Source organism: Perognathus longimembris, chromosome 2 (genome assembly GCF_023159225.1).
Source record: "Perognathus longimembris pacificus isolate PPM17 chromosome 2, ASM2315922v1, whole genome shotgun sequence".
NCBI lineage: Eukaryota > Metazoa > Chordata > Mammalia > Rodentia > Heteromyidae > Perognathus > Perognathus longimembris.
In genome coordinates this window covers 67,590,859-67,617,879 of record NC_063162.1, presented here as the reverse complement: position 1 = coordinate 67,617,879, position 27,021 = coordinate 67,590,859, and the positions used below count along the sequence as shown (strand labels likewise).

Below are 27,021 nucleotides of genomic sequence, written 5' to 3'. Positions count from 1 at the left end.
AAGACTGTTGACTTCTGATGTTTCCTTCTGCCTCCTCACTTTCTCACTTAATTCCTTACCTAGTACCCTGTGCCACACTCTCCCTCCTCTGCTCCCTCTCCTGCCAGCACAAGATGACCCCTCCTCCAGACTGCACGCCCCATTGTCTCTGTCATCCATGGAAGGCCTCCCAGGTGTGTTTATTTTTGTCCCTTTTTTTTCCACATCCCTGTTCTCACCTTGGCAAAGACATCTGTCCTCATGTCTTACATATTTTCCTTTGTATTACTATATTTTTCATGAAAATGTTTTGTGGTTTTGTTTCAATAATTTTTAATATGACATAAAATAAAACTAGTATCTTCTGTGGGTACAACCATGCATGTAATTCATCCCCAGATTGTAGCTACACTTTCTCCTTGCTCCTCATACCTGACAACCACTGTGTGATATACCCTTAATTGACATTATTCAGTTTTCTTAACATTTGTGTCATTTTTCCATCCCATTTTCCCATTCAGTGCTGCATCCCAAGTGTAACATACAGTTAGGCACTGTAAAACCCATGGGGTTGTGCTTGTATTTCCTCCTATCCCCAGGATGCTGAGAAAGATGCTGTTTTCATCTGTGTTTTGTGGATGAGGCGAGTGAGTGCTACGCAAATTGCTGTAAGGAATAGGAATGAGATGCTAAGGTGCAGACAGGGATGAATGCATTTGTTCATGTCCACATCTAGCTAATCCTGTCCATCCAGTTCTGCCATTTCTGCTGGCTGAAGGGTTTGCTCAGAGCTGTCTGTCTGGAGGGGACACCATCCCTCTTGTCACTTCCATCATTGCTCTTTCTTAGTCAGTTGTGAGGCTTGAACTCTGGCCTGGGCACAGTCCCTGGCCACTTGAGTTCAAGGCTAGCACTCTACCATGTGAGCCACAGCACCACTTCCAGTCTTCTGGTGGATAATTGGTGATAAGAGTCTCATGGACTTTCCTGCCCAGGCTGGCTTTGAACTGCAATCCTTAGATCTCAGCCTCCTGGCTAGCTAGGATTACAGGTTTGAGCCACCACTGCCTGGATCATTGCTCTTTCTTTACCTCTCCTCATCTTCTATCCTCTCACTTCAAGCTGAGCTTCCCAGCTTGCTTGGTTCCTCCATGTGTCCCCATGGCCTCTCACTGAATTCCTCAGATACACTTGGTCCTCACTGAATGTTGGTTGACTAAAAGACTGGGTGACTCCCAGGCTATTGCGTAATCCAGTCATCCAGTCCAGGGCTGGAGTGGTCAGTGAAAATGTAGAGGAAGGAAATCACATGGCAGAAATTGTCAAGAAATCTTGCTGACTCCGAAGTTGGCTGGGGAGCAAAGGGCAGAGGATCCTCAGCACTACCAGCCCTTTGTTATTAGAGAATGATTGCCTAAGGAATGACCCTGGATGACAAGCATTCCAGGCTGATAGAACTGTGGCCATGAGTCTTTGCCCAGAAGGTGAGAAGGTTGTCAGGTGGGTGAAAGACTGGAATTCAGCAGAGCATGAATGTCCAGGTGATGATGAGACAGTCTGAAGAATTCCCAGTTTGCATTCTGTGCTGGAACTGGATCTGGCAGAAAGGAACAACCCACAACGCAATTTGCTGCCTTACAACCTTTCAGCACAGAGGTGGTCATGGAAGCCTGAAGAATGGTGTTCCCCACTCTGGAGGGATGGGGGAGAGCCAACCACAGAGGCATAACCATTGAGCTTAGGGAGATAAGCTCACCTGTAGGGCAGGGTGAAGAAGGAACAGGGTGATATGTGTCAGCAAACCTTAGCGGCCTGAGGTGAGAAAAGATGAGGAAGGAGAGTTTTAAAGAAGATCCAGTGGTGTGTCTGCTATTTGTGAGGTCCAGGGACATGTGGCTGAGGAATCTGGAATGTGGCAGTGGGGTTTGGATGCACTGTGGCCCACATTCCTTGCTGAAACAGAGACATGTGGAAATGAAAGCAAGTTTGCAGTGAGCCCAGCGGGTGAGAGGAGACCAAAGTTGTACCTAAATGCATGAGGAGTCAGAATGATTTGGGAGTGAGTTTTGATTAGGACACGGTGAGACGAAGATAGTCCCAGAGATGGAACAGCACAGGACATCCAGCTCATAGGAACTCCACGTAGGAGAGTCAGTAGAGGCACTGCCAGCTCTGGTGTTATTGTTTTTTGTTAACCTCTGAGCACCCTTCAGTTATCCACACCCATCTTAATTGGTTGTTTATGCTTTCCCCTATTTCTAAATGATAAAAGACATTGAAAGACTGAAGATGAACCCTCCTCTTTCTCCTACCTCTGTTTCTCAGTTCCCCAGTAACTCATGTTCTTTAGGACATGGGGCTAGTTTCTTCTTGGCCATCGTGTCAGAGAGATTATAATCATACAAGCACTCCTCCCTTCATCCATCCATTTAGTGTGTGTGTGTGTGTGTGTGTGTGTGTGTGTGTGTGTGTGTGTGTGTGTGTGTCCCAGTCCTGGGGTTTGAATTCAGGACCTGAGCACTGTCTGTGAATTTTTTTTTTTTTGTTTGGCCAGTCCTGGGCCTTGGGACTCAGGGCCTGAGCACTGTCCCTGGCTTCTTCCGCTCAAGGCTAGCACTCTGCCACTTGAGCCACAGCGCCGCTTCTGGCCGTTTTCTGTATATGTGGTGCTGGGGAATCGAACCTAGGGCCTCGTGTATCCGAGGCAGGCACTCTTGCCACTAGGCTATATCCCCACCCCCTGTCTGTGAATTTGGGGGCCCCAGGCTAGCACTCTACTACTTGAGCTGTAGGTCCACATCCATTGTTTTTTGTTTGTTTTGTTTTTTGTTTTCTGTTGGTTTTGTGGATGGGAAGGGGGTCAGTTAAGTGAAGGTGAGAATTTCACAGTTTTCTGCCCAGGCTGGCTTTGAACAGTGATCCTCAGATCTCAACCTCCTGAGTACCTAATATTACAGATATGAGCCACCAGGCTATATATAAAGTGTAGCAGAGAATTTATACTGTTATGTATCTTTGTCTTTCTCCCCCAACAATATATATCTTGGAGAGTATTTACTTCCAGTACATAGGGAACCAATGCATTCTTTTGTGTAGTTATGTCATATTCAATTTTATAGATACAACATTGCTTACATAACTACTCTACTACTAGCTGATTATTTTTATCATTGGCTTCTTATAAACAAGGGTAAGCCAAATTCTTTTTACTGGGTAGCTTGTAGGATACGCTCTCAGAGTATGATTTGTTGGAGCCAAAAGGTAAGTGCGATTTCTATTATGATGGCTATTTCTAACTTGCTCTTCCTTTGCCTGTTTTTCTCTCCATGTTCACTAGTGTTCTCTTACTATGACAAAGTTTCTGAGGTTTGTGGTGTCCCAGTACCTCACAGTGGGGTCCGTGGAGGAGCTGATCTCTTTACCTCATGGCAGTCAGGAAGCAAAGAGGAAGAACCTGGGTTTTCAATATCTCTTCCATGGCCACATCCTGTGTCCTCACTTCACTTTACTTTAAACTTCTAGTGACTCTCCTTTTTTCTCCAAACATTTCATCTCATAAAGATTCCTTTCTCTAAGTTGGTGGAACATAATGCTCTGAATGCTAACTTTCTTGAACTCTGTTTTCAGGTCTGGAGTGCCAAACATTAGTGTCTCATAGACTGAGGGGAGGGGAGGATGTTTAATCTAGGACTTTGATTTACTTTTATGATTAATAGGTGTGTTCCCTTTGTGCTTTCTCAAAAACCACACTGATTTCTTTAATACCATCTTTTCAGTTCTGCTCTGTACATTACCAAGTAGGCTATTCACGTTAGCATTACTGAAACAAATGCCTGAGATAATTGGTTCATACAGTAAAAGGTCTATGTTGGGTCAGAAATTGAAGGTGCCAGTCAATGGTCATTTGCCCTATTGCCTTTGGGCCTGTGGCAAGGTGCCCCAACACAACAGGACACATGTCTCAGAAGAAAGCCGTTTACTCATGAGCAGAAGGGAGAAGCCATGGTCCCCAATAACCAGAAGACCTCCTGCTAGGTCCTGCCTGATAAAGGTTCCCCACAATCCAGGATTGCTAACTTCTTGATGCTGAATACCTTGGCTTCTGGGAGAGACACTTCAGATCCAAATTATAGCACTATATTCTGTATCATAAAACATGTCTCAGAACTGGGTACTGGTGGCTCACAGTAGCTGCTCAAGAGGCTGAGAACTGAGGATCCTAGTTTGAAGCTCACCTGGTCAGAGAAATCTGAGCAGCTCTTCAATTTACCAGCAAAAAATCAGAAGTAGAAGTCTGGCTGAAATGGTAGAGCACCAGCATTAAGGGCAAAAGCCAAGGAAGGGAGAGCATGAAGCCCCATGTTCAAGCCCCAGTACTGGCACACATGCCAAAAGAAAAGTCTCTGCACACTGCAAGAGATTTATATCATTGAAAGAATATTCTCTGGCCACGTGGAACAAAATAAGATGTCAGTAATAAGAACATTTCTAGCATACCTTGAAAGACTTGGAAGAAATCTGAGCTAAGGCTAGAGCAAAAGAGAAAAGAAGAGGGGCAGTGTCAGGGGTGGCAGCTGGTGACAGATCACAAAGGTGAAGGGAAGGGACAAGTCTGAGGTGACATTCCTATTTCTGTGCTCAGAAACATTCAACACCTGGGTTTAAGGGATACATGGAAGTAATTTGTAGAAATCAGATTACATTGAGTTGTCTCATAATCTAGAAATGTAGACCTGATATTCCCTGTAATCAATATCCATGTAGCCTCCTGCAGTGCACTGAGATGGTATGTAAGGTGTCACAGTAGAGTGGCCATGGTGGTGGCTAACCTGTGGAGAGCTATAGTAAGGACGTCAACCACGTAGGTCCTGTTTCCAAGTGCCCCTGTCTGCCAGCATCTTATATAGCTGCAGTAACTGCTGAAGGACTCATCAGATACTCACGTCCCTGGAAGATAGAGGACGAGGCCACAGCTCAGGCTGGGTAGCAGAACTTTCAGCAGAGAATTCTTTCATCATTAGAGAGGTGGCAATAGGTAGAGAAAGCCAATTGGAGGTGGGCACTTGGAAAGTTTTTCACACAAAAACATGAGTAAAGCCACATCAGGATGTGTTGGGCAGAGCTGACTTACCTGTGAGCCCAGGAGAACCTTAGTCCAGCCACAGTATGACAGCTGGCCTGTGTTGTGGGACGGTAGCTCTTCCTGCTTCCTCTTGGCTGTCCTTTGCTGTTCTCTGCTAAATGACAAACTCCACCTGGTTTGTTGTGTTTCAGCCTGTGAGGAAGTTGGGCGTGGTGGTGGTTGGTGTTGGCAGAGCTGGATCCGTGAGGATGAGGGACTTGCAGAATCCAGAAGGATCCTCGGTGTGCCTGAAATTGATCGGCTTCGTTTCCAGGTGGCTTGGACTTGCTTGGTACCCTATAATTTGCAGAAAGCATGGTAAAAGATAAGGCAACAAAACATAGACATCGTCTAGATGAGAAAACCATACAAGTCTTTCCCACAAAGTCTCAGGTTTGAGCTGAACTTGCAACTGAAAAGGAAGGGGCCTTAAGCTGGTGTGGGCATCAAGTGGGGACCCCAAGACAGAACAGGGAAAACGAGCACCAGGCATGTCTGCTACAGAAGGGACACAGTAAATACAGGGTGGGGTTGGCCTACAAAAGGCTGGTGGATGTGTGGGAGTTTATCATTCCACCAGCTATCAGAGAAGGCATCCTTATGGTGGCCCCAGGAGTCACACACCTTCTGGCATTCTGAGTCCCATACATAGTCAACATCACTAGTTCAATGAGGAAGCTGAGCCATAGGAAGGTTAAGTAGTTTTCTAGAGATCACAACCTGGAAAACCTAAGAATGTAAGACTGAATGATTCCAAAGCTAATCTTTTAAACACTGGGTGTTCTCTTACATTAATACTTTTAAACCCACTTTTCTTTAAAGACCATTTATTTCCTACAACAGATAGGAAACCAAGCCTATCACTCTGTTTCTTCCTTTCCCCAACCCTACTCACACACACAAACTCACCAACCATCACACCAAGCTGATTCTGTACAATGTCATTTACCAGCATTAATAGTCAGCTAGATGGAGACACTAAACTAAATAAGCAGACTATTGTAATTTTTCATGCTGGAGAGTCTTCATATTGTAATTCATCAGGACACATTCTTACAGTCTGTTTGTTCCTCTAAGTGTTGAATGTGAACTTTTAAGCCCCAGGAAGCCCTAGAAGTTCTAGAATTGCTCTTTGCCAAGCTTCTTCATATAACACTTTAAGAGTTTCACACCCAGTAACAGCCTGTGTATACTTCTCTGAGGCTGCATTGGAACCCCACTCCAGCTCAAGGATAAAGTGGACTTTCTTTTCCCCAGCCCCATAGTGGTAGGAAGATGGGCAGTTCATGCCAATGCCTTATACCCACACAGCTTACACCCTGCCATTACCACAGTGTTCCTCATTACCCCCTGGCCTGTTTCTGCTGTACCCTCCAGGAATCCTCTTCTGAAACCCTAGGCTAGCAGTCTTCTTTGCCTTTTATCCTTGAACCCCTGCTTTTCAGCACATTCCTCATGTGGCCAGCTTTCCATTGTGTGTGTGGGGGGGGGTGGGTATGCCTATGTGTGCCTTCTGCTCATGGAAAGGTTAGGGTTTTGTTTAATTTTATTTCTCCTAGAGTGCCTAGCATATGGTTGGCATGCACTAATCCTGATCACATCCTATAGTGAGTTGGATGGTCCATGGAAGGAAACATAGCATATTATTCTTGGGGAGACAACTTCCCCAAATTCCTTCCTCTTGCCTTGACTGCGATTGGCTGGAGCCTCTGCTGGTAGCTATGTCCATTGTTGTCAGGGATTTTAGCCCTGCCCCTCCCTCCAGCTCCCCCGACCTGTGGGAGAGATGGGGAAGGCATGCCCCAACCAAGGAGCCAAGAAAGGATAGGGTCGACAGACTGCTGGCACCCAGCCCTCCCTCCAGGGAGGACAATCAGATGCGTCTGGGAGTCAAGTCTGTGCAAGATCTTGTTTATTGAGGAAGTACATACAGCTAAATAGGGCAGAGGAGCCAATCAGGTCAAAGATCGGCAGGATGGGGAGGGGTGTAAGGGGGGAGGCATGAGCTGTCCTAAGGGCAGAAGAGCTGGTGTGTCACAACCCACAGAATCGCCTCCGGGTTCATCGTTACGCGCCATCTTAGCCACCTGTGGCCCAAGGACTGAGAAACAGGCGGGACCAGCTGGTTGACTCTGGGCCTGTCCCACACCTTCATTGTCCCTTGAGGTCATCTGTTGTTCAGCCTCAGCACTGGGCATGGGACAGACTACCATGCCTTTTGTTCTTCCATCGCTGGACTCCTCCATGTCCTGTATGAGTCAGAGTACCTGTGCTCCTGTCCTGGTCCTGCTCCCATCCAGCTGTGGCACTTGGTAGAGGAGGCAGAGACCCTCACCTTCTGCTTGACAGTCACCAGGCCTTGAAGTAAGCAAAAGAGCTTGAATTCAGAAGGTGAATGGCACCCCAGGAATGTTCTGGTTGGATCTAGGCTATATTTTGTACCCAAGTTTGACTAAGTGTCTGGAACTTATTTGACATTAAAGGATATTATTCTTTTATTTTAGAAAAATAGTACTCAGAGCCTCTCTTGGCTTCTTACCAGCACTGGCAGTGTTGGCTCCCAGGTCCAGATCCCCTGACTACCCAAAGTTACATGGGAAATGCCCCAGATGTGGGAGGGAGGACATTAGGTCCTTTCCAAAGGCTGATGTCTGGGCATTGTTGGGAAGGATGAAGGGCAGTCCTATTGTGAGCACCCTTTCTGCACTGTTCTGAACTAGACGGGAGCTTGGCAGCATCGCAGACGTGCAGCAGATGTCTTTGGAAGATGCTCTTTCCAGCCCAGAGGTCGAGGTGGCCTTCATCTGCAGTGAGACCTCCAGCCATGAGTGCTACATCAGGTGGGTTCTTTGCTGGAGGCAGTCTTTGCCTGTGCACGGAATAAGCGCTGAGCCAGCTAGAACCCTGCACCTGGGTTTTTAAGGCTAAGAGAAGACTTGTGGTTGTTTTGGAATCTTTAAAAGCTGCTGTCAGGCCTCTACTGGGATAGTGTGTGTTACTGTGGTGATTTTCTCCATGTCCCTGGACAGCATGCTGAATCTAGGATGCACAGCCACTATATCCCTGCCTGGCTGGTGCTCAGAGCCTGCTCAAGGATCCTGAGGCACTCACTGGGACCACAACAAGGCTTCATTTTGAGAAGCTTATGTGGCCTGTGGAGAGGGGAGGCTGGAGGAAAGGTGTGGAGCCGGTGGAAAGAAGCCTGAGGGAGGCATCTCTCCTTTTAGAGAGCCTGTCTAGTAAGTCTGTTTGATCCCCTAAAGCCCCTAAAAATGGGAGGGCAGGAAAGATTGCACATTTACAAAAGCTCTTTTGGCTCTTTAATTGTTCCATGTTGAAATGTTCTTGCCATATGTGTGTAAGGAGATGGTGTGCTGGAAGACAGGAGATGTTTCTGCTTGCAGAGCAGGAGAAGCTCAGTGGGGCATCTCCGGGGAGTGGATGCACAGCCCAGAGCTCTGCAAGCCTTTGGCAGGGCCTGGTACGCTGGGAGGAGGCCCAGGGAGGAGCTGGGCCAGGTGACAAGGCTTGTCACTGCCTCCCTGAGGTGCAGCTTCCTTTCTGGGTTCTCACAGGAAACCCAGAGGCCACTTACTGCTGTTCCTGAGAGTCAGTTTAGCCCTAAGTAGACAATAAAATTTCCTTTGAGTCCCCTTCCAACTTCTTGGGCACCAGGGTAAATTTCCTTGAAAAGGTGATCTATTTATTCTGGTATCTCTAAATGCCTACAGCCTGGTATGAAGACAATCATTTTCACACTCCACAGGACAGCGTTGAAGGTCTTTCAAAGTATGGTCCTCAGGGACTACTATGTTCTCACACACACGGGTGCGAGCACTTTCTCGCTCTCGCTCTCGCTCTCTCTTTCTCTGTCTCTCTGTCTCTGTCTCTCTGTCTCTGTCTCTGTCTCTCTCTCTCTCTACCCCCTATCCCCTCCCCTCCCCAGCCTACCTCCAGCACACTAAAATTTGCAAATGGAAAAAATCTCAGAAAATGCCAAGAAACATGTTAGGCAAAACTGAATCTGGAAAATGACTTCTACTAACAGGACCTAATTCAGATGTCCTAGGCTAAACCTGGTCAGACTGCTTCAGAGACGGCTCACTGCTATGGGGTCTGTAGTCTTTCTAATACTGTGGAAGAAGTAGTTTGTTTGAGAATATATTTGTGTCCCACATATATATGTGTGTCCCACAGTAACTGAAAAATAGTATGTAACTGAAAGCCACTGATTGGACATGTATATCAGAGCTGAAGAGGCTCTCAAAGGGTACTCAGCCATCTCCCAGCACTCCCTTCCACCCTGTCAGTGATCATTCATACACAGATGCTATTCTCCATCTGGAGGATCCCCTGAGTGACACTCGTTTGAACAGTTCTTGTGCTATGTTTCTTGTTTTTCCAAGGCAGTTCCTAAGTGCTGGCAAGCACGTCCTTGTGGAATACCCCATGACACTGTCACTGGCAGCCGCTCAGGAAGTGTGGGACCTGGCGCACGAGAAAGGTGATGTATGCTCTTTGTCTGCACGACTCCCTTCCTAAGGTGTTCCACCTTGAGGAGTGTGACTTCATCTCTGTACCTTTCAAGCTGAACCCATTTCAGCCATGCTGCTCTGCCTCCACTATGGATGGATGCACAAGCAAGGGACATGGCGGGCACAGGGATGGGTGCAAATGTGTAAACTTTTCTTTTCCAGTTTACTTTATTGTTGTTTTAGAGGTGATAAACAGTGCAGTGTCCTTCACATACATCCAGAAATAAGTACATTCTCTTCCACACAATGTCATCTGTTCTCCCTCTCCCAGCTCCACCCACACTTTGCATAGTTCACGTTCATCAATGTCCGGTGCAGTCCGTGCACTCCACTGCTGCACGTTTTCTCCCTTTTTTCTCTGATTCTGTGCCTTCCCCCCACGTGCCACAGACGTAAATATGAATACGCCATATATAAGGTAAAGAATACAGAGTCAGCAAAAAAGAATAAATTCAGAAAAAAGTCCTTCGTTTCCACATATTTGGGCTTCATATAGAAAATGTTTCATATATATGAGTATATATATATATGTAGTTTCTTTCGACACAAGCTAGAGTCAGGACTTTTTGCTGATTATATTGCCAATAGAAAAGTGCCCCAATCAGAGTACTTGATTGTTCTATGTGTATTTTCTATAGTTTCTACATTTTCACCTAGGTAACAACTATTTAGAAATGTTCACTGTATGTGAAGAATGTGAAAACTCTTTTATGTACTTACTGTACTTAATGCTCAGATAAACTCTTGAAGAAGGTGTTTTACTTGCTCCTGCTGTAACCGAATCCCTGAGCCTTGGTATCTCATAAAGAAAACAGATTTACATGAGGCTCAGTACAAAAGCTAGAATTCCAGGCTTAACCAGCTGTATCCACTTGGCATGTGGAGTGGGCCTCCTTTTGTCCCACACCCAGTGGAAATGTGGAAAGGCTGGCTGGCACATTCACACAGAGAAGATCTGAACTCCCCTTAAGAGCCACTTCCATCCTGTGAGGGCAAAACAAAAGCATTGGTCTGTTTGTGGGAGGAGGGGCCCAGATTCATCCCACTGGACCCCTCTGCCATGTTTACAACCAAGCAGTAAGACACTGGAACCCTGCTGGGAGCAATATTTATAAGGAACATGTGTCCTGTCCTGAGGCAGACACAGAATCTCAAGATGTGCAACTGTACACAGTGGTCCTAACTGGCTTGTGTTTCCCATTTTTGTCATGGCAGGAAAGGTCTTGCATGAAGAGCACATAGAACTCTTGATGGAGGAATTTGCATTCCTGAAAAAAGAAGTCGTGGGGAAAGAACTGCTGAAAGGATCCCTTCACTTCACAGGTCAGTTTAGTGTGCAGACACATTGAATGCCCAGCTCCTTTCCTTCTTCCGGAAGTTATAGGAACATTGGCTGGGTGGACAGTATTTCATGTATTGTATATTGGACTATATACTGTATGGTAGTCATTCTTTGAGAGCTTCCTGTTCTCATGAATGGATGGATTCTCATGTGGGAGTCAGGACCTGAGTCCTGAGTGATCACTCAGTCACCTGAGTGATTTTTCTTAGGGAAAGCAGATCTTTAGGATCCTCGACCTCATTGAGTGTAAGATCCTTCATGTGTTCAATAGTTTCAAAACAAGGCAACTTCATAGTTTGTCTGGTCATTGAAAATGTCATACAAGAGTTGTGACAGGAGGGATAACAATTCAAGTGTCATATAACTCATATGATAGTCATGTAAAGTTGGCCATTATTACCTTTGGTACAGGTAAAACAATAGATGCTCATAGGCCTTGAGCTCACACACCAGTCATGTGACAAGCCAGGCTGGAGTTTCACTATGTGGCAGAAACTTACAGGAGCTTTTTAGTAATGTGTTCAGAGGAGATGAACTACAGGAGATGGTAAGCAACCCAGACAGAGCCGATTTTCCTTCTAAGTCTGATGCTTCCCTTCGATCCTAGTGCTTTCTCTTACTTTTGTTTGCTTTTACTTAGAACTTTTCTGTGTGTCACGCTGGGGCTTGCACTTAGGTCTGAATGTTCTCTGCTTTTTCCCTCAAGGCTAGCACTCTACCACAGGTGCCACAACTCCACTTATGGCTTTATGGAAGTTAACTAAAGATAAGAGTATCACACACTTTCCTGGCCCAGCTGGCCTCAAATCAAGTAGCTTAGCTTATAGACATGAGCTACCAAATTCTCTGGATCTTCTTCTACAGCATACTCATTGTTTTAAGTGTTAATGTCACAGTTATAACAAATGTTTCATCAACATAATGCAACATATACGCAGTCTTCAGTTTAGGTTCTGTTTAAGATTTGGGCTAAGGCCAGAGGTGAGCATTGAGCATCATGTTTGAGCAGAAATTCTAATACTTAATCCTAATACCTGAGTGTACTTTTTATGAAGACTTAAGGAAACATTTTGTACTCTGTCAGCTTGTTGACCTTGAACTAGATGAAAGGTATTGCTGTTTTCTCCAGTCTTTTAAGATATTCTGATGTGTGCCATTTCTTGTGGAGTTTATAAGAATCTATGTTTCAGGGCCGATAGAGGGTGGCTCGTCTCCTTTGGGTGGTGATGGGAAATAACTCAGGACTTCAGACCTGCTTCACATGAGCCATGCTTCAGCTTTTGCTTTTGCTTTGTTTGTTTGTTTTTCAGATAGGGTCTTGCACATTTAGCTGGTGCCAGCCTGAGTCAGTGATCTTCCTACCCCTTCTGCCTCCTGAGTACCTAGGACTACAGGTCCTGCTTTTTGAGATAGAATCTTACTAACTTTTGTCCAGGCTGGCCTGGGCAAAAGTGTCCCTGTCCTGTAGGTGATATTACAGGTTTGCACCACTGTGCTTGGCTGCTGGATGACTTTCAATCATTTATTGAAGAGCATGGAGATATGTGTGTATGTGTGTGTGTGCACGCACTTGTGCGCACACGCATATGGGGCTATGTATGGGCATGTAAATATGCTGACTATATTAGAAGCCTAAAAGTCCTTATTACCCTCTTTAGCTGAATTGCGTGCTGCTGCCAGTAGCACGTCTCATTTTACTAGCAAAATGGAATTTCAAAATTAAAAGGGAGTTGTTTTTGTGAGTCCACATTTAGCCACCAGGTAAGGCAAGGTCCCTGTGTCCATCTGCTCTCCCCTGGCTGCTGGACTCTTTCCCTTGTGAAGCATTTTCTTCTTGCCAGTCCCCTCAGCATTTGTGCTTCCACACCACTGGCCCTTTGTCAGGCATTCTCTTCTTGCTAGTCCTCACAGTATTTGTGCTTCCCCACAGCTTGCCCATTGGAAGAGGCGCAGTTTGGCTTTCCTGCATTTAGTGCCATCTCTCGTCTGACTTGGCTGGTGTCCCTCTTTGGTGAGCTTTCTCTTGTGTCTGCCACTTTGGAAGAGCGAAAAGAGGAGCAATATATGAAAATGACTGTGCATCTGGAGACCAAGGACAAATGGTAAGTTGTGAGAGACAGTAATAGGAAGGAGACATTGGGATGTGTCCGTTGTTCACAAGGATGACAATAGAGAAAACCCCAAGGGGCACAGCCAGGTGTTTACTGCAGAGAGCTGGCAGCTTCCAAAGTCTAGGAAGGATCCTCACTTGTGCTGTCTCCATTTGCCAGTGAGTGGGTCGTGGCTTATGGAATTGAAGCATGTTTACTGTGGTTTTGTTTGTGTACTTACTTTAGAGATGGGGTTCTCACTGTTTTCCCAGGAAGGTCCCGAACTGTTTGGCTCAGGTAATCCTCTTGCCTCACCCTCCCAAGTAGTTTGACTCTAGGCCTGCACCCCTGCTCCCAGCTCCTTTCTTGTAGCTTTATTGATGTGGAAATGGATGTGTAAGAAACATCTTAAAATTCTTCAGTGCCTCAAATTTGAAGGACTTGAGAAATTTTCTGAGATAACTCAGAGTATTTATATTACCTCAGGTTCTATCCACTGTCTTTCAGCTGTCTTCTTAGCCTGTGACTGGCTTGTGACTGTGCCTTGGAGGAATGCTTTGGCATGTGTCCAGTTATTTTCTCTCTTCCTTCCCCCTTATCTGATTCTGTAAGCTAGAATGAGACACTTCAGCTCCAAGAAGGAAACGGCACACATTTGGAGCTACTGATAATTGTTGTCGTAGGACAGAATTCCTCAAGTTACCTTCAGACAGTGTAGTTGAGTGAATGAGAACACAAAGTAATCGTGAAAATGGCCCACAGAATACCTAGAAAAGTAGCGGTCAACCATCCGACCCTTGTTGTACAAATGCAGTCTAAGGCGATGCTTTGTGGCTAGCATGGCTTGACCATTCACGAGCGTTTGCAAACTCAGTCTTTATACCAGCCTAGTGAGGTGGGCATCCAAAAGTCTTCCCAAGGACGCTGTTAGACCTTTCCTTGTCTGGAACAAATGACAGAGAGAAATTGATTTCAGGAGGAAAGGTGTGTTTTGGCTCCCCTTCAGGCCTTTCAGCGCAGGCACAGTTGTGATGAGCTGGTGGTGAGGCTGACATCATGAAATCAAGAGTGAGCAGTGGCAGAGGCTGCTCACCTCCTGCGGCCAAAGCAGGCTGCACAGTCCATGAAGGGGCAGGGTCAGACACACACCCAGTGATCTCCTTGCACTAGACCCTAACTCATAGGTTTTCAGCACCTCCCCAAATAGACCCACAACAAAGGAGCGAGCCTTCAACTTGGGACACTATGCAGCCATTTTCTCTTCAACCACTAACTGATACAGGGCTCTGAAGTCCCTAGGCCAGTTGCTTTTTGCAGCACTCAAGCTGTGTGAATTCTCCCTAACAGTGCTGGAAGCACACTGAACCAAGTTTAGACTTCGGGAGTTACTGTCTGTACTTCCTCACAGTGCTCACTTAGCATTGAGGGGAAGGGTCACCGGCCCCACATCCCAGAGGGAGTTAGGACATTTCAGTGCTGCTTACTCCCAAACTCTAGTCCCTCCTAACTTACTGGCAGTTTTTCAATTGTTTTTATGGCTATGCATTCAGATATTGCTTAAGCCAAACTCATGCAGCTATCCAGTATATAAGCAGTGACTAAATCGACTGCATCCGGGTCCTCAAGGTGCTGTGGAAGGAGATCACAGGCCTGTGCCCTGCCTGGTTCCTCAGGACTGGCTAGAAAATTGCCACCTCGGCAGCACTACAGACAGGGGCTGACACTGGGTAGAGGATGTGGCCAGGCAGCTTCCTGCAAAGGGGACAAGCACTGTCAGTGCTCTGGTTGGTGAATATTTGATTTGTCACTATTGATGAGGGATGAAAAAGAGGAAGCCCTAGGGAGCCCACGTCTGGCTTTGTTGGACCATGTGGAATCACTTGCTGTACACACTCAGAATATGAATGGACCAGGCCTCTCCTTTAGGTCAGAATTTACCTGGGAAAAGATTCTTCCTTTTGCACAGGCAGACATCACAGCTCTTACCTGAAATCCAGAAAAGAAACAACCAAAAGCAACTCAGAGAAAGGAGGGTCACACTTTGAAGAACTGACATGTATCTGACTTTGATTTTAGGTTTTCAGGAGCTCTGATATGTGCTCCAGTGAGAATCTGAATAGAATAGAGAGGACTGATTTTGAACCAATAGTTTGCATTTTCCTGCATGGGAGGTGATGGTGAGAGAGTCATTGAGATTGTGATGAGAAGAACACTAAGGATCCTTCCTCATGAAATGTTCACACTTTAAACACACATGATTGCAAGTGGTACTTGGATGGCCTGTCTTCCATACATGAACACTCTGGAAGGAACAATAAAACTCCAGGAAAAAAGTCCTGAGAGGCTCTGGGCTAGGGATTAGTTGTGTACTTCTCGCTACTCAGGAAGCTGGGATCTGAGGACCCCATATGAAGAAGCCACTGCAGGCAGGAGAGTCCATGAGTCTCTTATCTCCAAATAAACACCAAGAGAGCCACAGGGGGAGCTGTGGTTGAAGTGGAAGAGCACTAGCCTAGCTTATAGCAGGCAAGCTCAGGCACGGTGTCTAGGCCCTGAGTTCAAGCCCCAGAACTGCACAAAAGGAAAGGTCTGAATGCCAGACTTGTTTCCACAAAGTCAATGAGTAGATTCTGCTATGCTGGGACCAAAGTAACCAAGAGCAGTTGGCACCAAAGTTGGAAACGCAGTCCCTAATGTCTTGCAAAGAGGTGAACATCTGGATGTCACTGAGCCAACATGTTGAGCCACAGCTGCAAGGAAGTTGGGTGCCCACAGAGGCCCTGGCCCCAGGAGGTTGGCAAGCCTTCCCACCTCTTTCCTGTCATGTGCTTTTTATCATGAGGATTCTCTTGTCTTTTTGCAGTCCACTAACCTGGATTGAGGAGAAGGGGCCTGGCTTCAAACGAAACAGATTTTGAAGCTTCCATTTCAAATGTGGGTCTCTGGAGAATCTGCCAAGCGTAGGAGTCAACCAGAAGATTTTCCTGAAAGATCAAGAGCTGTTTGTCCAGAAGCTCTTAGGCCAGGTGTCTGAGAAGGAACTGTCCACAGAAAGGAAGCACATCCTTCACTGCCTGGCGCTGGCAGAGGCAGTCCAGATGTGCTGCCGCCCAGAGAAGTAGGACAGGAAGCAATGGGCACTGCAGCACCGGATCCCAGTTTGCTGTTCTCAGCTGTTTCCCTTTCCCTCCATTCTTAAGAGGAGCTGAGTTGCCCTCACTCCTTTCCAGTAGCCTGATCCCCGTGTTGGAGAAAGATGATGCCTATGCCTCTACTTGCTGTGGGAGTAACACATGGGGATGGGGTCCTGGAGGTGGAGACACAGAAAGTACTTACCACGGTGAAGCTGAATTGACTGTTCTGTACTACAGCTTCGGTTTTCTCCTCCCTACGGCGCTGTGACGTGGAGTAGGTTATTGGTATATTGGCTTTTGGAAATTAAAAAAGAATAAGTCTACATCATTATAAAAGAATGAGAAAAGGCACACCAAGTACTTTGTCACAGGCATGGATTATACCTGTAGCGCTCACACAGGCGTCACATCCTAGAACAGGCAGGAGGTGTCAACCATATGGCATCAGGATAGGGTACAGCATTAGCGCCTTGGGTGGCTGGACCGGCAGCACAGTCCCAGTGATGGTGGTGCACACCGGGTTAGAGGGTGGCCTTGGGTTTTCCTGAGAAAATGCCTGTACCATGGCTCCAAGTCAGGCTGAATACATAGACTACCTTGATTCTCAATGTGTGAATGGTGGCAGTGAGTACAATTTGCCATCATCAGAGACTTCAGCACTGACTGTGACATCTGGTGCAAGGGAGAATGTAATGCCGAAGGAAAGGCCCCGCCTAGGACTCTAGAGGAAGACGGATGTCAGGGGTCTTCCTCCGGAGCTTCCCACCTCTCACCCATCCTTTCTTAAGCACCCAGACCTTGCAGCAAGCAGAGCTGAATTCAGTATCTCACTACAATGCATGAATGTGAGGAATACACATGATCACCACTGTGTCTCTGTAGATGGGAGTACATCACTATTGTGCCCTGTTTATATCTATGAGGTCCTGTTTGTACATCTCTCCATAGATAGGTGTATTGATCATGGGAGTTTCTCATGGGAAAGTTCCCAAATATAGAAGTCCTTGTCTGTGTCTGCACTTGTGAATTTCTGACACCCATGTGGAGCTCAAGTCTTGCTTTTCCCTTTGTTCTTAGTTTTTATTATAATTTTTTATTTTTTATTTTGCCATTCCTGGGGCTTGGGCTCAGGGCCTGAGCACTGTCCCTGGCTTCTTTTTGCTGAAGGCTAGCACTCTGCCACTTGAGCCACAGCACCTCTTTTAGCCATTTTCTATATATGTGGTGCTGAGGAATTGAACCCAAAACTTCATGTATACGAGGCAAGCACTGTTGCCACTAGGACACACTCCCGGTCCCCCTTTTTTCTGTGGTTCATTGTTGTCTTGCATGACTTTGAGACTCTTGCAAAGATCAACCTAGCCTTGAATTTGGGATCCTCCTGCCTCAGTCTCCCCACTGTGGGAATGAGAGGCCTGCACAACTGGTTTACAGTTTATTCTCTCTCTGGACACAAGGTACAGGAACCTCATCTGTACATGAGTGCAGTGCAAATGGTGACATGAACTCTTGGGATCCGCAATCATAGGATAGACGTAGGGTCCTACTCAGCGTAGGACATCCACACAAACGGATGCTAAGTGGAAGCACTAGGAGGAAGTGGGGTGACTTGGGGACTCCTGTGAAGCAAAAACACTTGTGCCCGGGAAGGCATTTGAACTGCATGAAGTGACTGAGTCTCAACCCAAGTCAGTGTGTCCCCCAAACCATGGACAGAAGACAGTGGGGAGGTGTGTGGAGGTGTGTGTCCTTCTGGTCTTGCTGCTGACCTACCAGAGGGCCCAGACAGCACACAGTGGACCTTTGAGGAGGTCCATTGAGACTGAGGCTCAAAGGGAGGGACTTCCAGTGATGACACCAAATCCAAAGGTGATGTCACAATGGGCAAGGCAGAGCCCACAATTCTATGCGGCTGTGTCAGTTCTGTTGTAGGAAAACTGGGGGCAGCAACATGTTTTCCTGCTGCTGCCCAGTATTTCGCAGATCAAATCCAAATGAAGAATTTGATATAATTCGCCAATGCTGGGTCATCCCTTGTCCCAGTCGTCTGTGCAGAAATCCACCATGCATGCCACAGGTGAATCTAGGGAGCCCGAGGAGAGGAAAGAGGGGTACTCCACTCACCTACTACTCTCTGGCAGCCTCAGACCCCCTGTGTGTTTCCATTTATGTGGGGGCTGTGGATACATGGGTGTGTACGTGTGTGTGTGTGTGTGTGAGTGTGACTGAGCTTACCTATGTGTACATGCAGATCAGATGTATGCCTCAGGCTGTTTTCATTGTATGGCCATGAGCCTTTGCCCAATGTGCTGTTGTTTCCATGTTTCATCTGTTTCTCCTTTCTTCACCCTAGTATGGGCGGATTTTAGCCCCAACCCTTTCAGATCCCTGCAAAGCAGGATATATTCCAGGAGGCAAGTTGGAGAAGTTAGTCGACCATTTGGTGCCTTCCCTGCTCTTTGGCGATGCCTCCTTTATCCCCGTATTTCTGGGGACCTACCGGACTTTTTCAACCCCCCACCAAGTATTGAGCCTACTGTTCAATCGGTATGTACCAGGTCTGACTCGGACGGGCCCAGGGGCTAGGGCTCGGCATGGGCTGTACCAGTGTGAATCCACTTGCATCCTAGGACCTAGCATGCTAAGACCAACATCCAAACTGCCTGAGGCTGGAGCAGTGGGATGGGCCCTCAACATGACTTTCCCACTTTTGGCCTTACACACCAGGGTAGCCAGTACTGTGGGTGTTGCTGGGAGTTGCCCCCTCTCTCATGAAGAGAGGTCAGTTCCTGACCTAACTAAACCACACTGGGAAGCCCAATGGGGACACCGAAGAGACCCTGCACCCATTGAGCTAGGTGGAAGGAAGCTAGTGGGCTCACGGTCTAGTGTGGGGATGCATTTGCAGACTCTTGGCCCCACTCAGTGGAAAGAACAGGGAGATTCTTGTCATCCTGAGCTCCATCCAATGCTCAGAGGGACCACCAGGAAGTGTAGATGTCACCAGCAGACACAGTGCAAGTGACATGTCGTGGTGTCCCCTAGATACGGCTCTTTTGCTGATCGTCATGATGAGGAGGCAGGAGCGCAGGAGCAGCTTCAACAGTGAGTGGGCTTGGGAGAAGATGGAGACCATCTGTCTTCAGGGCGGGTACATTGGAGAGCCGGCCTTGGGGAGGCTTGGGCAAAGGCAAATGGCACCCACTTGACTTGAGATTCCTGGAGGAGGGCTTGATTCCAGGCAGAAATGTGTCCACACAAGGAGCTAGGTTTGTGATCCTCTGTGCCAGAGGAGAGTGGGAGAGGCCTCTGGCACCGGGAAAGCCCAGGCACATTTGCCTGCCCTGGCAAACATCAGGGCTACACAGAAGGGGGAGGCACACCCTGCTTCATTGTGGGCATTCAGTAGGTTTCCTGGGGCTCAGTGAGCGCTCAAGGGTCAGGATGTGTTACTTGTATCAAGAGTCAGACAGAGACAGTTCACACAAGGCTCAAGGACTTCATGAAGCATACTGGAAGTGCCTCAGTGAGGACGTGCAGGGTTCTGGGGGTACCAAGAAACAGGACCACGCAGCCCAGAGTTGACCTTTTGGGAAGGGCACCCAGGGACACATGGAGGTGGGTGTGGGGCTTTGGTGAAGGGGAGAGTGGTGCTCACACCTGTGATCTAAGTCTAGTCTCACCCTCCTGTAGAGGTTGCCTGGAACCCAGCCAGGTCAGCAGGCCTGCCCTGGGTTATGGACATGAGCAGGCTCAGGAGCAAAGCTCCCACCCATGTGCTTGAGGGGATCTGAGAGGAGAGGTCCAGCCTGTGACTCTGCTGTTCCCCCCTCCCACCCTGCAACTAGAGCCTTCTCATTCATCCTGGGTTCCTGGATGAAGGAATACCCAGAAGACTTTCTTCAAGCACAGGATGCGACTTGCTTAAATCAGCTAGTCCAGTACCTACACCACAATATGGCCGGGTCCCTGGAGGAGCTTCAGGCCCGCCGTCTGCTCACCCAGCTGGAGCACATGCATGCCAAGCAGCCTGAGCTGGAGGGTGAGTACATGGGCTGGAGAGGAGACAACCGCTGTGAGATTCTGAGTTCTGTCCACTTGAAGAAAGCTCAGGCCTACCATGGGCCCAGGAGAGAGAGAGAAAGCCAGGGAATCCAGAGGCCTTGAAGGAAGCCTGGCAAGGCTCCCTGGGGTGGAATGGAGGCACTGGTGCTTGTCAGGGAGGCAAGGGTCTTCTGGCATTAGGAAAGACTGAGGGGAAGGCGGTCCTGGAGTGGATCTTTTCTTGCAGCTGTGCCTACATTCCCAATGCTTGCAGACAATGCAAGTGCACAAGAATGGGCACCTGAAGCACTGGCTCCAACACCCAGCATGGAAGCAATCCTCCCATCTCAGTCATATCTAGAACTGAGTACAGCCTCAGAACCCCCCTCAGCTCCAGGACATGCTGTGGAGCTCCAGCATGAGCCACTGGGAGATGGATATTCTGGCTCCCCTGCACCATCTTTGATGGAGCCATCTGCAGGTCAGTCCATGACCCACAGCCTTTCCCCTTCCCCAGCACCAAGTCTGGAGCTTAAACTCCAAGACTCAGCTCCTCTATCTGATTTAGGAGGGGTGACATGCAGCTCTGTGCCTGGGTCACCTAGCCCAGTGGCACCAACAACTTCAGCGCCAGGAATCCAAGCAGCAGGCCATGCAGGAGGAGAGACCATGTCAGTGTTCCCTCCAGAGTTCCAGCCACCTCAGGGCAAGGCTGAACCAATTGCAACATGCACTCCAGCACTGGAAGCATGTGCCGTTCAGCCAGTGGTTCCCCAGGCCATTACATCATATAACACAGGGCCAGAGCTAGAGGACCCAGGCCATGCAGAAGGAGAGGCCATGTCAGTGTCCACTCCAAAGTACCAGCCACCTCAGGGCAAGGCTGAACCAATTGCAACATGCGCTCCAGCACTGGAAGCATGTGCCGTTCAGCCAGAGGCTCCCCAGGCGATTGCATCATATAACACAGGGCCAGAGCTAGAGGACCCAGGCGATGGAAGACTGGACTCTGCTCTGGGTCCTTGTGTGGAGCAAGAGGAGTCTTGCTCGCTTGCTGGAGAGGCCGCCTGCCTTCCTCCTCCTGATGAGGAACCAGAGCCATCTGCACGAGAGCCTCTACCCACCACCCTGGATGTGGCAGCCGTCCCAACTGCACACCTAGACGTGGATGCCACAGATTCAGGAGGTGACTCGGATGCAGCTGGTGCCATGGATGCACAGCAGGACCTGCCAGTGGCTGATGAGACCCATCCTGCTCTGCTCTGTGCTGCAGAGCCAGAGCCCGCTCCACCTCCAGCTCAAGAGGCAGACATGCCTGCTGAAGTAGAGCCAGCTCCCAGGGAGTTCCTGGACCTGGAGGATTTTCAGGTTTCTTCCAGGGAGCCGTCGCAGATTTCCATGAAGGATTTTGAAAATGACCTGACCCGAGCACACGTGCTGGAGTGGCTGCCTGAGCTGAAGGCAGAGCAGTTCTCCCTCATGACAGTGGTGAGGAGCTAGGCAGGTGTGGGCCTGCAGTCTTTCCTTTCCACCTCTACTGCCCAAACACATCATTTCCCTGCCCAGGAGATTTCTCCTCCATATCCCAGCTTGACGGTTGCCAATCCCAGTCAAGCCATCTCCACTTCCACAGGGCCCTTGGGAGCCACAGGGTCCACATGGATCCAAAAGGCTCCAGGATTGACATGGAGGAGCAGGCAGGACCCTAGTCCCATTGGTCTTTCCCCTGGCCTTTGCACCCTTTGCCCACACTAGGGTCCTGATGACTCTAGACATCTCTTGGCACACACACAGGATCAGCCTGAGGTTGGAGCCCAAATGCCAGGGGACTGGAGACAGAAGGGAGGTGCATGGGGAAAGTCAAATCAGGCCCTGCCTGGGGCGTGCAGGCCAAGGCACCTGAGGTTGGCAGAAAGAAATCACCTTAGTAAAAGGGTGACCTCCTTCCTGTGTCCCCATGCTTTCATTAGGTTCACCCACATTCCCGGGGCTCTCAATGATCCAGAAGCAGACCCTGGAGATTCCTGAAACCCTAGACACACTCGTCAGCTTCCTGAGCCCCAGTCCCTAGCTCTGCCTCCCTGCCCAGCCAGGGGCTTTGGGTGCCTCAGGGCAGACTCTCACTGACCACTCACTTCCTCTGTCCAGGAGCTCTTCAAGAAGCTCAAGCCTTACCACTGCCTGCACTACGTACGAGCAGACCCCAACGATGAGAGACAGGAGCGCCTGGCACCCACTGTGCTTGCCATACTGACGCACTGCGACCAAGTGGCCAGCTGTGTCATCACCACCTGTCTGGGGGACCACAGTGTGCAGGCTGCAGAGAGGGCTGAGGTGGTGGAACACTGGATAGAGGTGGCCTTGGTATGCTGCAGCCGGGGCCCAGGCACCCTTCTTCCCTCTCCCACCCATGCCATGAGGCTGCTGCTCACTCACAGCCCCCTGCCTGAGGCCTGAAGCCCTGCCCATGCTCTGCCCTGGCCTGGGCTCTTTGCAACCCTGCTCTGCCATCTCCCCCAAGCACCACACCCTTCAGCCCAGTGACAAGGCCCAGCCCTAGGGCCTAAGCAGGAGCACGGGAGCTAGCTCCACAGCTCACCTCACACATTTCTCATCCCTAGCAGTGCCATCTGCTGAGGAATGTCTGCTCCCTCTTCGCAGTACTCTCTGCTCTGCAGAGCAGCCCTCTCCAAGGCCTGAAGAGGACGTGGAGAGCTGTGTCCAGGTGGGTGTGCCTTTCCCCTGGGCAAATGTTGGTTCCTCAGCCTAGCAGCCCTCCTCTGGGAGCCCCATGGCAATATCCCGCACAGGCACTGCTACTCTGCACAACTCAGACACCTTGGGGCCTGGCCCAGGACTTGCCTGCTAGACTCGGCTTCCTTTTCTGTCACATATGGCACAAGGCCACAGTGGACTTTGTCCTTTGTAGACACTGTAGCCACACCAGTCTGTACAGGGTTCTGCAAACAAAGACACTCTGGAATTTGCAGGGGGGGGGTGGCAGTGGGTTCTCCCCCAAGGCATTGCTCCAGACCATGGGCCCTAAGGGCCCCGCAAGAGCCACACCCAAAGTTCCTCTCCCATTAGGATAAAGTCTGTCCTCAAAAAGGAAATCCATTCACACTCCTCCTCTCCCTCCTTCTCCCACCTTTACCTTGTCTCTGCCCATCCTCCAGGGACAGTCTTGCGGTCTTCAAGGAGCTGAAGAGGATGTTCTCCAAGGAGACAATTTACAAGGTGCCGTGAGCCCTGGAATAAGTTTTGTCCAGGGGAGGAAGGGCAAGACTTCTCTCCCCATTGATTCCCTTTCCCAAATTGTAGTGGGAATCATGTATGAATTCTGTATGACTCCTAAGAAACCAGAAGCATCTATTCTATGCTTGGGTATGGGGTATATTGTAAGGGGAGCAAAAGGCCAACCCTGGCAACACAGTGAATGAGTGTAAGAGGAGCCAACTTGGGTGTCTGAAGGTGGAGCAACTGTCAGGATTGGAGATCTCCAGCATCCTGCTGGGATTTCCTATCAACCTTCCTCCTACTGGGTGGCCTATGAAGAGGCTAGCCTCTCTATACCCAGCCAATCATGCCTTGCTCTAATTCTATGTGGGATCCACATCCCAGGACAGAGGCCTTGCCAGGAACATGGGGTTGGGATGGAGGGGTGGGGAGTCCTCGGGACCAGGCAGCCGGAGGGAAATCTTTTTGGGGATCCAAATGTCCACTACCACAGTGTAGACAGGCCTTGGTCGAATCTCTGACCATCCCAAGGAAAGAGTCCTGATGGCTACCAGGAGCCTGAGATACTAGAGACCAGGCTGTGGCTGTCCCAACACATGGCAAGTGGGGACTCTGGAGGGTTGGATGGTGAGAGGATAAGTGTCTTCTAACTGCATGTGAAATCCTGCCAGGGGCGACCATCCAAATATATGGCCATTTGGAAGAAACTCAGGAGAGGCCAGAGGAAACCGAAGGAACTGGTGAGTGTATATGCCTGAGGCCAGACACTTCGAGGAGGAGTGGAGGGGACTCCCACAGCCCAGCCAACCTGTTGGCCCACTCCCTGAATTCCCCATCACACCTGGCCTCCGTCCACTTGGCATGTTGCCAGAGTCAACATGTGGAGCTGCAGCCACCCCAGTGGCAGGTGATGGGCTGGGCTACACAGCTTGCACATCTGTCAAGGGCCAGCCCAGGAATGAAACAGACCCAGAGTGATTCCCACATGCAGGGCTGTGGCCTTGGGTTGGGCTTGAAGGGTGGATCATTGGGGGAATGAGCTTGTGTATCACAAGATCTTCCTGGTGGCTGGCTCCATGGGGATGGGGTAAATGTGGGGAGGCCAGGGAGGAGCCTAAGAGGACCCTTCTGATCTTTCTCCACCCACTGCCACAGGACTATCCCGAGGGCACGGTCCCTCACCTGGGCACCATCCTCACACACCTGGCCTCACTGCAAAAAGACAAGGACTCCAAGAATGTGAGTGAGCAGGGGGCTCAGGGCTGGGAAATCACATTGGGGAATGGAGTGTCTTGCTGACCTTGACCCTTTGACTTCCAGCAAGAGACCCAGTCCTCCCCAGCCCCAGGGTGCCAAGCACCACAGCCATCCCCCCTGCTGATTCCCCAAGCTTCCACACCCCAATGTTGCTGATGACTTGGGGACATTTCTCAGTGGGTGGTAAGGGAGAGTGAGAATGTGACACCAGGTCTTTAAGGTGACAAAGCCTATGGGGTTAGCGTGGCCTTGTCACTGGAAGCCTGGGTGAACGCAATGTCCAGAGACAGTTGAGCAGTCAGATCCCTGTCCTGAGACCCCAGGGACTCCTTGCCCTAGACTGAGAGCAACCCTGGTCCAGGTGTGGACCCATGCTGCCCTCTGCCGGCCTGAATTGGGGGCACAAAGTGACCAGGCTGCCTTCAATGTGGAAGCCCCATTTTCCAAACACATTGGCTCTTTGATTTTCAGGGCACTTGGATATCCATGAAACAAAGACGAGAGGTGAGAAGATGAAGCCTTCCACCACAGGGAGGCAAGCTGTGCAGGCCCCTGAGGTCCTTCCTTGCCTCTGAAGATGGCCACATTTGGTACAGAGGATAGGACATGGGGTCCTGAGGGGGCATCTAGGACAGCTTCCTGGGGGTGGGCACTGCATCCTGGCAGAAAAATGAGGAGAACACTGAGTGTGAGACAGAGAGAGGAGAGTAAGCCCAGGTAAAGACCTCAGGGTAGGCCTACCCTGCTCTGGTCTACGCCCATCACTTTCCTGGCCTTTCTCTCAACCAGGAGTTCAAGGTGATGTCCCTCATCAAGGAACTGCAGGGCACGTGTCAGGAGCTCCATGTGGTTCCTGAGGTGAACTTTGTGTCATGGTTCACCAATCTGAAACGCCTCAGTGAAACTGAATGGTGAGCTGCAGCGGATCCTGGGGGCAGCAAACATGGGGATGTCCAGAACCAACCTTGACAGCCTGTATCCTGAGGCAGCATCGCACTGGGGCCCATGGAAGGCAGGGTGCAGGGGCTCCTGAGTCCCCAGGCTTCCTGGGAGGGAGCCCCAGTGTGGAGCCTGCTATCCTCACAGCCACTTCCTGTCTTAGTGCCAAGCTGTCTATGGAGCTGGAGCCTCCCGTCAGGGCAGGCTTCCTGGACAGGAACCCCAGGTGGAGCCCTCTCATGAGGAAGCCCTCAAGACAGTGAGTGCCTGGGCCCACTGGGCAAGGGAATCACAAGGGTCTGCATGGTGGCATAGCGAACCCGAGAAACTGGCCCCGGCATCCCACCTACTTCCACACAGCCACCTTGTGCTTAGGCTGTGTGTCCTGAGCTCTGCCCAGCTCACTTTCTTCATTGGGCTCACATGGTGGCCCTCAGAGCACTGGGCAGATGGGCTACTTGGAAGGGAGCAGAATAATGAAGGCTACCTCAGGCATGGGGGTGGGAGGGCAGTGGGGTCTGGGGCAGCCCTGTGTGCTCAGGGAGTCCCTGGAATTAAGACAGCCTCTCCGTTCAGTCTCCAGGCTCCTACCAGACAGCTCAGCAGAGATGGCAGCTCCCAGTTGAAGACAAGTGACCGGCTCCGCAGTGGGACTAGCAGCGCTCCACCCACCGTGCAGCTGGGTTACTCACCCCGTCCTTACTGCCACTGCTATCGTTTGTACCAGTCTGCCCCAAACATCTACAGGTCAAAGATACTTCAAGAATACGATGGAATCTTGCCACTCCTGAGCCCCCAGACCTTCAGGAGAGTTGGCCAGGAGGAGATAACCTAAGCTGCATCTCTTCACCCCAGATGCCTGCATACACTCATTGGTATAGATTTGAACAGAAGAAAATACCAACTTCCAGTGCATCCTGGCAAACACAGTGTGTGAAGCGCAAAGCCTCAAATGTCATGGTTTACCAATAAAGGAGGGTGGGTGGGTGGGTGGGTGATTTAGATTAAAATGTTGAGTTAAAACACACCTAGTCCATTTAAACCGTTTTTCTATGAGAGCAAGGTTTTGTAGGTTTTAAGTTAATGGTAGAGACTCAAACATATCCAATTCTAAGATGATATCTTCTCAGGCTTCGAGGTCATGTCTTGCAGAGTATGGAAGAACAGGTCCCCCACCCCTTGTGCTCTGTTTCGGCGAGGCTTGTTCTCCACCCAACAAGTAGCTTTGTCTTTAAAAGCTTGGTGCAAGTTGTTTCATGCTGCTGGTCTTGGAGACAGGAGTCTCCTATGCCTTCCCAGGCCTTTCAATAAGGACACCAAAATTCAATCTCTCAGAACATGG

The 27,021-nt window shown here is 49.4% G+C and overlaps 2 protein-coding genes across 3 annotated transcripts; both read left to right on the top strand.

Moving 5' to 3' along the window:
- The first annotated feature begins 5,205 nt into the window (after nucleotides 1–5,205).
- Nucleotides 5,206–11,000, top strand: LOC125346664 (biliverdin reductase A-like). The gene is made up of 4 exons (XM_048339406.1): nucleotides 5,206–5,375; nucleotides 7,822–7,941; nucleotides 9,508–9,605; nucleotides 10,852–11,000. The coding sequence occupies exons 1-4, from the start codon at nucleotides 5,221–5,223 to the stop codon at nucleotides 10,983–10,985; spliced, it is 507 nt and encodes a 168-aa protein (XP_048195363.1). The 5' UTR covers nucleotides 5,206–5,220; the 3' UTR covers nucleotides 10,986–11,000.
- Nucleotides 11,001–12,914: 1,914 nt separating this feature from the next.
- Nucleotides 12,915–26,543, top strand: LOC125346662 (ral guanine nucleotide dissociation stimulator-like). Of its 2 annotated transcripts, XM_048339405.1 has the most exons (15): nucleotides 12,915–13,080; nucleotides 18,556–18,749; nucleotides 19,248–19,307; nucleotides 20,051–20,244; nucleotides 20,598–20,727; nucleotides 21,520–21,734; nucleotides 22,395–22,610; nucleotides 22,868–22,971; nucleotides 23,423–23,483; nucleotides 24,155–24,223; nucleotides 24,639–24,722; nucleotides 25,212–25,244; nucleotides 25,530–25,651; nucleotides 25,843–25,938; nucleotides 26,256–26,543. In XM_048339405.1, the coding sequence occupies exons 4-15, from the start codon at nucleotides 20,221–20,223 to the stop codon at nucleotides 26,512–26,514; spliced, it is 1,413 nt and encodes a 470-aa protein (XP_048195362.1). In that variant the 5' UTR covers nucleotides 12,915–13,080; nucleotides 18,556–18,749; nucleotides 19,248–19,307; nucleotides 20,051–20,220; the 3' UTR covers nucleotides 26,515–26,543. The 2 variants fall into 2 exon arrangements, 1 of the variants encoding a protein (XP_048195362.1); XR_007209997.1 differs by lacking the exons at nucleotides 18,556–18,749; nucleotides 19,248–19,307; nucleotides 20,051–20,244; ... (9 more) ...; nucleotides 25,843–25,938; nucleotides 26,256–26,543 and adding an exon at nucleotides 15,932–16,319.
- The last annotated feature ends 478 nt before the right edge of the window (nucleotides 26,544–27,021 follow it).

Bases quoted from the DNA above. Each gene is read 5' to 3' on its own strand.
- LOC125346662 (XM_048339405.1), top strand. From the start codon at position 20,221: ATGCCAAGCAGCCTGAGCTGGAGG. The intron at 21,735-22,394 runs GTGAGGAGCTAG...TCCTCTGTCCAG, and splicing joins AGTTCTCCCTCATGACAGTG to GAGCTCTTCAAGAAGCTCAA. The intron at 25,245-25,529 runs GTGAGAAGATGA...TCTCTCAACCAG, and splicing joins CCATGAAACAAAGACGAGAG to GAGTTCAAGGTGATGTCCCT.
- LOC125346664 (XM_048339406.1), top strand. From the start codon at position 5,221: ATGACAAACTCCACCTGGTTTGTTGTGTTTCAGCCTGTGAGGAAGTTG. The intron at 5,376-7,821 runs GTGGCTTGGACT...GTTCTGAACTAG, and splicing joins TTGATCGGCTTCGTTTCCAG to ACGGGAGCTTGGCAGCATCG. The intron at 7,942-9,507 runs GTGGGTTCTTTG...TGTTTTTCCAAG, and splicing joins AGCCATGAGTGCTACATCAG to GCAGTTCCTAAGTGCTGGCA.